Source organism: Alosa sapidissima, chromosome 15 (assembly GCF_018492685.1).
Source record: "Alosa sapidissima isolate fAloSap1 chromosome 15, fAloSap1.pri, whole genome shotgun sequence".
NCBI lineage: Eukaryota > Metazoa > Chordata > Actinopteri > Clupeiformes > Clupeidae > Alosa > Alosa sapidissima.
In genome coordinates, this window is record NC_055971.1 from 11,311,850 (window position 1) to 11,321,849 (window position 10,000).

General features: G+C 44.4%; 1 protein-coding gene across 3 annotated transcripts in view; it reads left to right on the forward strand.

Moving 5' to 3' along the window:
* Positions 1-5,514: 5,514 nt before the first annotated feature.
* Positions 5,515-10,000, forward strand: part of LOC121684296 (SPHK1 interactor, AKAP domain containing) — a 59,156-nt gene continuing 54,670 nt past the window's right edge. For 2 of the 3 annotated variants that reach the window (XM_042064285.1, XM_042064287.1), the window contains exon 1: positions 5,515-5,743. In XM_042064285.1, the coding sequence (XP_041920219.1) occupies positions 5,709-5,743 (35 nt within the window). In that variant the 5' untranslated portion in view covers positions 5,515-5,708. Of the gene's footprint in view, positions 5,744-5,878; positions 6,937-10,000 lie in introns of those variants that run through there. The other variant, XM_042064286.1, reaches the window with a different exon arrangement.

The following is a 10,000-nucleotide window of genomic DNA, read 5'->3' on the forward strand; positions in this document are numbered from 1 at the left end:
GATATATCATATAGTATAGCATGTAGCATATATAGTCCATACTGTAGTGAATGAAAACATGTCTTACCCCTGTCCCCATCTGAAAAAAATCAAAATCAAAAAATGTATCACAAAAAATGAAAAGCAAGAAAGGCACATGCATAGAAACATAATGAAACTGTTTATTAAAATCAATGTCATGCATTTGAGTTGAAATATGAGAGGTCTATTATTACAGACAGAGATTCCCTGTCCAACCACACACCTCTTACCTGAAACCTGTACACATATGTATTATTTGTTACGTACACACACACACACACACACACACACACACACACACACACACACACACACACACACACACACACACACCTGACCTGACATCCATTGTGACTCCAACTCTAATCAATAACTTACAGTGAGCTGCCTCCATGTTTTGTTCCAAATGGCTAACTTTAAGCGAGACCATTTAATAAAAAAAAACTGGCCCAGAGGGCTGGGGGATTAAGTTGGCTTTCTGAAGGATGAGGACAGTTCAGGGCCATTAGTTTGCAAATACAGTGGGCCTGTCAGCACCGGGGTGCAGCGAGGGAGAGTGTCGGTCAGGGGAATGCGTTGTGGCAGCCCAGCTGGAGTCAGGGCCGCGCTCGTGCAGTGATGGGGCTGAGGAAAACACATCGACTTCCTCTGGAGCTGCCAGAGAGAGAGAAAGAGGGAGAGAGAGAGAGGGAGAAGAGAGTAAAGCAGAGGGGGAGGGGGGGGAGAGAGCAAGGGATCGCACTGCAGTCCAGAGGCTGTAGAAATGATCTCCATTTTTTAACTGAATGTACTAAATAGGCTGAGATGCTTCATTCAATAAATTCTTCTCAGTCATCGCTACACAAAAGAAGACAAATGACCCTATATTCTAGTATATTCTTGGAGAGATCAGAGATTTGGCCACTCTGGCAGCCGGCCAATGGTAGTCAGCCAGGGAGGACACCCACAGTCAAAAAACTCCATCTTGACTTCTAATTATGACCGCCGCGCAGCGAAGCGGTGGTCATATAGGTTTAGTCAGATTTTTTTTTTTTGTCCAAATTTCCGTCAAGGATTCAAGGGACACTGTAAGACCGGGGTACACGAAACGTGGTGGGCATGTAACCCCACATGGATAGCATGGAACCTCCTGTTTTCGTTTTGATCTGTAGCCCCTCCGCTGGACTGGCCCCCCCCGAAAGGAGGGTAGGGCAGACACAGTTTTCTGTGAATATCTCGAGAACCGTAGGGTTTAGGAGGACCATTTTTTTTTGTATGTTGATCTCAAAGGGCCATGTCAACCCATTCCATAACCACTCATTTCATGTATAGCGCCACCTAGTTAAACACAAAAAAGTAAAAATGAGGTGTTGTAATCGCAGGTATCTGTGACCTAACAAAGTCAAAACTGCACAAAATTGGAAGTGTAGGATCATTATGACACCCTCACAAAATGCACGCCAAGTTTCGTGGAATTCCGTTCATGGGGGGCCACACAATAAATTAATTTATGTTACTATACACCAACTGGCCTGTAGGTGGCCGGAGACAGTTTTCTGTGAATATCTCGAGAACCGTAGGGCCTAGGAGGTCCACCTTTTTTTTGTATGTTGGTCTTAAGGGGGCATGTCAACCTATCCCATTACCACTTATTTCATGTATAGCGCCACCTAGTTAAAAATTAAAAAGCAAAACATTAGGTGTTTTCATCACAATATCTCTGGCTGACATGGTCAAAACTGCACGAAATTGAAAGTGTACAGTAGGATCATTATGACACCCTCCGAATGCATGCCAAGTTTCGTGGACTTTCGTTCATGGGGGGCCTTACAATAAAATAATTTATGTGTACATTTAGTGACCGTACACCAACAAGGATTCCCGGGACACTGAAAGACCGGGGTACATGAAACTTGGTGGGCATGTAACCCCACATGGATAGCATGGAACCATCGCTTTTTGTTTTGATCTGTAGCCCCCCCCCCGCTGGACTGGACCCCCCGAAAGGAGGGTAGGGCAGACACAGTTTTCTGTGAATATCTTGAGAACCGTAGGGCCTAGGATGACCAATTGTTTGCGTATGTTTGCCTCCAGGGGTCATGTAAGGGGGCAGTAATCCTACGTATGACACATAGTAGACATATATACGCATGCATGCACATGCACACACACAGGCACATAAACAGGCAAACACACAAGCACATGCACGCACACACAGCCACCCACACACCCACACACACATAAACATAAACATGTACATGCACACAATTCAAGAATTTCTCAGAATTATGAACAGGCAAGATGGGGGTGGGGTTGTATAAAATGTATATTACATGTGAAATCTATGACCTAATCATGTTTTGGTACTTGTTGTCTAGCAGATACCAGTGAGAATTGAGTGTGCATAATGCAATTCAGTGAGACAGTTAGAATCATATATGCCTTTCAGCGTGACATTTTTTTGGAAAAAATGTGCTGGACTGGGCGGCGGTCATATTTTGTACCGCTCTGCGGTACATCTAGTTATTACTACAATGGTCTCATTTTGTGATAACATTTAAATTCCTTTCAGAATGATCACAACAAATTGTTTTCCTTCTATTGTGTATGTTTGTCAATTTGACAGTAATGTTGCTGTAACGTTTATGCCAATAAAGCTTATTTAATGCATTTAAATTTAATTGAATAGAATAAAATTGAATTGAATTGAATGAGACAGAGTGCATGTGTGTGTGTGTGTGTGTGTGTGTGTGTGTGTGTGTGTGTGTGTGTGTGAGAGAGAGAGAGAGAGAGAGAGAGAAAGAGAGAGATAGAGAGAAAGAGAGACATAAGAACTATTATAAGAGCTGTCAAAAATGCATATGCAAACACCTGTATTGTATTTAGACCAACAACAACAACAACAACAACAATATAGATGAATAGGCTATGTGCTGCAGATGGAAAAGAGAGGGGAAACCACAAGAGAGAGAGAGATGAATTGACTAGAGGTAGGGATGTAACAATTACCGGTATAATGGTAAACCGCGGTAAAAATGTTGACGATAACAATTACCGTCATTACCAACAATTACCGTCATCACCGTTGATTACTGCGGTGTGGAAACCGTGTGTTTTGACATACAGTAGGCCTGATACAATAAAACAAAACTGCTACCCTACTGATTCTGTTGTCTAATTGTTGGTTTTAACTACGATTCAGATTAGGCTACACAAAATATGCACTGTATCATGTAGCCACTCTGCGTCTTTTTATGTTCGCGTCCACATTAAATCCATTCCACTCACGTTATCAGGAGAATACGGTAGCCTAAAGTTTTATTTCGAATTGGATCCAAATAACAGAAATAGCAAACTCCAAGTTATGGTAGGGTAAGTTAAGCTATAAGCACATAGCCAATTAAACATGGATACTTTTTTAAACTATTTCAGCTTGTGCAGGCCTATCAGTGCTTTCTGAACATATTGAACACACTTTTAGAAATACCGTGATAATACCAAAAACCGTGATAATTTTGGTCACTATAACCGTGAGGTTAAATTTTCATACTGTTACATCCCTAACTAGCGGAGATGTGGAAGCGCAGCTGAAGGGGAAGACTATAGTCTGAGGACGTGTGGAGATCGGGGCACAGTCACGAGGTGGTGGTGGCAGGTGGGGTGAGGGGGGCTGGGACAGGAATGGAGATACTTATCTATGCAGCATATGTAGCCCCACCCCCACGCCCATCCTCTAAGGGCTCTACACATCAATCAGCACACTGACACCTGCCACTCACGCCTGTCACACACAACAAGGTGCGATGCGAGTGTGTGCGCTTATTAGAGAGAGAGAGACAGACAGAGAGAGAGAGAAACAGAGAGAGAGAGAGAGAGAGAGAGAGAGAGTCAGTGCCACTTCAGGATGCCATCTGTGCACCTGATAGACAGCGGAGAAGAAAACGAAAGACAAAGAGCGAAACAAAAAACAGCCCGCAGCCCTGGTCTCTCTACCTTTTCTGTGGCCCAGGATTATGGGTCATTCTCAGCGACACCTTGGAATTGCCTTCCAAAAGGGCATACTTTAAGCACAGAGAAAGGGTCTCCCGCTGTTCCGCATTATGCAGGACATGAGGGCTTTTGCAGCCCGACTACTAGGAGGATAGGAATATAAGCACTGTGTGAAACTCGACCTAGTCTCCCTAAAGGTCACCTCTCTCTCTCTCTCTCTCTCTCTCTCTCTCTCTCTCTCTCTCTCTCCCCCTTCCCTCTGTATTGGGCTCACTGGCAAGTGATATCTTGTATCACAGTCGGAGCGTGATTGGATTCGGAGAGAGGACATGGGTTTGAGTGAGTGTGTGTGTTTGTGTGTGTGTGTGTGTGTACAATGACTGCGCTTCTATGCATATGTCTGTCTGTCTGTGTGTGTGTGTGTGTGTGTGTCTGTGTGTGTGTGGGTGTGTGTGTTTGTGGGGGGGGGGGGGAAGCTCCTTTTCATTGCTTGTGCGCGCGTGTTTGTTCTTTTTTTTCTTTTTTTCAGAAGTCACACTGGTTTATATGCATCCTGGCCTTATGCTGTTTTGAATCATTCACACACACACACACACACACACACACACACACACACACACACACACACGCATGCATGCATGCATGCACACACATTAATGTCATGATTGCCTATTTTTAGATTAACCAACAACTTAACCAACAAAGACAGAGAGAGAGAGAGAGAGAGAGAGAGAGAGAGAGAGAGAGACAGACAGAGAGAGAGAGAGCAAAGTCTGGCCTGTCAAACATGCCCTCTGAAGTGGAACAGGTCGGGTTAAGAGAGAGAAAGAGAGATAGAGTGAGAAAGAGACATGAAGGTGTGAAAGAAGGGCGAAGGACAACAAGGAAAGGCAAAAAGGCATAATGACCTCGCTGTATAGAAGAGAGAGGGGTTCTGACTCACCAGCATACTGTACACTTTGACACAGCCACAGGCCCACACACACACACACACACACACACACACACACACACACACACAAACACACAAACAAACACACACACACACACAAACGCACGTCTTTTCCCCAGGCCCATTCTTATTCTCACAGCCCAGCAGGCTGGAACCCCCGCCGAGGAAACATGCTTTAGGTTGCACCAGCTAATATGAGGAATATGAGTCATGAAATGTTTCTCTGCATGTGGTGTATTTGGGTTGCAAAGCATATACAAGAATATCATTTGAAAAACTGTGTGTGTGTGTGTGTGTGTGTGTGTGTGTGTGTGTGTAAGAGAGAGATTATTTTTGTATGTCTTAATCTGATTCAAAATATCACCCCTTTACTCTCCATATTTCATGATAAGTCTTTCGTTTTTCCTTTCCTGACAATGTTTACAGGGGTTGGAATAAAGCAACTGAAAGATGATACGTTGTATACTCAATCTCTCTCTAGAGAGAGAGAGAGAGAGAGAGAGAGAGAGAGACTGCCTCGGGTCGCTCTGATGTTGATCCGATCGCAACGCTATTCCTCAAACAGACTGTAACTCGTGCCAGCTAACGTAGGCTGAGCCCTCCACCCATCAGATAGACTGGCGTGCGAGAGAGCCAAGCGTTGGAATTTCTTCCCGTGCTGTCGTCAGGTCGGGACAGTGTAGCGCCTCTAGGACCATACCCGCGCAGTATCACGCATTCCTTCTAATTCCGGAACCCAGAACGTCTGCAGGTTTCTCCGGGCGGGATGGCAGGCGCAAAGTGCCTTCTCCGGACCCCGAGGTAAAAGGCTTGCGTATGTCGTGACCACCGACGTGTCGGCACGTTAAGTAGTCTATGTAGATTGTTTGTTTTTTTACAATGTCTGACCTGACTCAATATGTGTTGTTTTCGTATTTTTGGACTTTATGTTAAGTGTTTTCTCAACATTTTAAATGTTTGGGGATGTCCTGTGGTAATTTTAGTGGTTGGCATCATCCATTTCTTCTCTAAAATCATGACCAGATTAGAATGTGAGACGGGACAAAAAAATAATATTTGACGAATAATTATAGCGCTGTATCATTCGTAATATTATCAACGGGAAATGAGTGCAGAGATTTAATTTAATGGCAGGAGTCACGTTCCGTCCCGCTTATCTTCGGTTTGGAAATCGTGAATAAGTCTCAGGCAAAGGCGACCCCACTGCGCGTGGCGCTGGTACATAAAAAATCGCAAAGGAAAGCAGGAAAATGTGTAAAAATTATTGACGGAGATAACCGATTAGTTTGAAAGGCTTTTTGCATCAATCAGTGGAATTGCTCAAATGTCTACTCGTACTCGTCTTAAATTGTCCAGTCAACCGTTTATCAGATGCCAACAACAGGCTATACCTGTTCTGCGTACGGACGTGGCCCATTTACCATGACAGTCCACTCTGTGCCACTTTTTGTTTGGAATAGATGAACCCTCATGAAACGGTGAAAATAGCCTACCACTCCTTTATTTGTTTTCCCTCTGTTCCTCCGTTAACTCTCTGGCTGGTTTAGGAGGGCACGCAGCTCTTGGTCACGTAACCGTACGGGGAACCCGTAATGCGCCGTAACATTACGCACAGGTTTGTCTACTAAAATCGACCCTGCTTCACGCGCCCTGATTGCATGGGGCGGGCTGAAGTTTCTGTCACCAAACAGACAAAGACTGCTTCCTTGGGCAGAGGCATACACTACTAAAAAAAATCGAGCAAGTATCCATAGCCGTTAACATCATCAATAATTTACTGGGCTTGTCATCACGTCCGTGACACTATCAGACTCGCGCGCACTCGACATAGAAAACCAAAGGCGTGTGGTCATCACTTGCCTTTTAATCTCGCACTCTTGTGTGTCGGTTTGGCTCGCTCAAGAACAATCTTGATAAGTAGGCTACTGGCACTCTGATCAATCAACTGAGGTGGCTCTCTCTCACTGGCAGGCATCAAAGGTCAAAGAGACCAGGTAAGGGTTACTCGCTTCAGTCGCCATAGCATTTGTGTGTCTGTGTGTGTGTGTGTGTGCGCGCGCGCGCGCCACGGTAGCCTACTGTATACGAGACTTTATAAATTAAAGTAAACATCACAGCACGAGATAAACCTTTTCCTCAGGTGAGGATATACGTCCACGGAGGATCGATGCAGACAGATGCATGATTCCGAGCCCCTGTCAGTCACCTCCGGAAATCGTTAAATGAATCATAATTTTTATCAGACTGTATCTGTTTTTTCCCGAGGATAACACTAATGATGCTCAGCATCTATCCGTTTAATCACCGGCGCTACTGATAGGAACTGACGCTGATCTGTACTGACAGCCTTAACGCATCGCACTCTGGGGCGCCACTGTGTTTAGACCTAATTGTGTGACAGACTATTTGAAGGAAGCGGGCACTTGTTCCTCAAGCCGGTGGGTCTCAAAGGGAAAGTCAAATGAAGTGTTCTCATTATCAATCAAATTAAAGATGAACATCTGTTTCCTTTCCTGCTGTTTAAACTCGTTTGGTATGTACAGTCCTGTATGTTTACAAGCTTATGTCAGATCAGAATCCGAGTTCATTCTGAATAGACTCTACATTGATCCAGACCAATGAAAGAAATGTTAATGGCTTATTGAACAATTTCTCAATTTTATTTCATTATATTGTCTGCTCTTTTTTATTTAGCCTTGTAAAGGGTACAAGGTAGTCAAGTAGTGCAGCAGTCTGAAGAGGATTCCTTGCTTTTCCTCCTCTTGTTTGCAGGTATGTACGACTGTCACAGCGCGATTGTCCTTTTAGACAGACACTTCTGTTGTGTTCTAAGCTAAATTCAGTGACTTTGTATGACATGTCTTTTAATGGTGCGGTGGAAATAACAGAGATAACTGAGCAATGTGTGTGTGACACACACACACACACACATTAGTCAGTTATCTCTGTTATTTCCACCGCACCATTAAAAGACAATTTCACTGAAAAGTCACTGAATTTTGCTTAGAACAGAACAGAAACATCTATCTAAAATGACAATCGCACATACCTACAAACATGAGGAGGAATTGTCACACACCAGTAACCATGACCCTCAGCAGTGTGCTTGAGTTGGGCAGAGGTGTCCAATTGTAAAGGTTGCACAATTCATAACAGTTTCAGTCCTGCAGGGTTCCACCCCACTGACTCTCTCAGTCTGTTATGTTTCCCTCGGAATTATTTTGATTTGGCACAACCGGGCGTTTATCGGTGTCAGGTAGTTTACTGAGGAAGGTTACACAATTGTGGAGGGGTTTCTCAATTGAGATGACCAGTGTGAAGTAGGTTGTATTTATGCTGGGCGTTATAGTGACCATTTCATTTGAAGCATCTATCTTTCTAACTTGGTGGCGAAAAGGCTACAGACGTCATGAAATGTCAAGAAAAGTGTAGAATGTGTGACAATAATGTAAACCAAGTTCATAGTGCTACTGTATACAGACTGCAGTCGTGACACATTTCCCACATAATTGATAACGTGCTTGCAGACCTTTTTATTCCGGATGTTCAGTAAATGCAAGCATTCTGTATTTGTGACATTGGACAAATGATATCTATCAAACACCATTACCATTGTGGAGAACATTCAGTGTCATTTTGTAGTAAGCAAACTGTATTTCAACAGTGTTTCGAGATTCATATGCAAATCTCAGAATGTGTGCTATATTGGCATGCAGTAGAAAGAAATCTTGTGGTCAATTTGTATATTTTTTGTTTTTGTTTATCTTGGTGTATGCTGGTGGTGTGCGCATCCTGCGTATTGCTTTCTGTTTACTTACTCTTGCATCATCATGTAAGGGGTTTGCAATAATCACCAGCGACATCCTGATCCACCCCTACCCCCCTAAACCAGTCAGAGGTCTGTTTGTGATTGGTGGATCTCAGGCAGGCAGTTCTGTCGAGTAAGACTGTTAAATGCACGAGCAGAGCAGCCTCATGTTTGACCAAGGAACAGGCAGGGAGTGGTGGTGGTGAAGGTGGAGGTGGTGAAGATGGTGGAGGTGGTGAAGGTGGATGGGCAGGTGGTGGTAGTGAAGGTGGATGAGCAGGTGGTGGTGGTGAAGGTGGAGGAGGTGAAGGTGGAGGAGATGGAGGTGAAGGTGGTGGAGGTGGAGGTGGAGGTGGTGGAGGTGGAGGTGGTGAAGGTGGAGGAGGTGAAGGTGGAGGAGATGGAGGTGAAGGTGGTGGAGGTGGAGGTGGTGAAGGTGGAGGAGGTGAAGGTGGAGGGGGTGGATGAGCAGCTGGTGGTGGTGGTGAAGGTGGAGGAGGTGGAGGTGGAGGAGGTGGATGGACTGTGAATGAGCAGCACTCCGATGCACCAGGTTGGGTGGGGGCAGGGCAGGGTATGGTGGAGTAGAGATTTGCATGTAGTGCAGAGATGCTGAGGTTGTGGTGGTTCTGCCACATGACTACAAAAAATATATGCATGCATGTACAGTACACATGCACACCTGAACACATGCATCACTTCTGTGAGTGTAATTCAGTTCATTTCAGTTCAGTGAGGTTTCTTGTCACGACAAATCAGTCTTCGCTCTGTGAAAAGTAAAAGCATTTCTCTCTCTCACACACACACACAAAGTCAAGCACACTGTAGAATATGATTCACACACCAAAACATTCATATCCAGAATTCAACACACACACGGTGGCTTTGATTGATACAATCTGACAAACACACACAAATCTATCTTTTCTCCCCTTCTTCACCCCCCCCCCCCCCCCTCTCTCTCACACACACACACACACATATACATAGGCACACATACAGGCACACACACAAGCACACAAGCACACACGCACATACAAACAAACACTAGAGTGGCATAAAGCTTAGGAGAGTAATTACACTCATTATTCATAGAGTTGAATGCAGCCTATAGAGTTGGTCATAAAATAGTGCAAAATATGGCAGCGCTGTAAATGAGAGAAAGACGCTTGGAGAGAGGGCGAGAGAGATAGTAAGAAGGAAAGAGAGAGAGAGAGATAGAGAGAGAGAGAGAGAGAGTAAAGAATGAA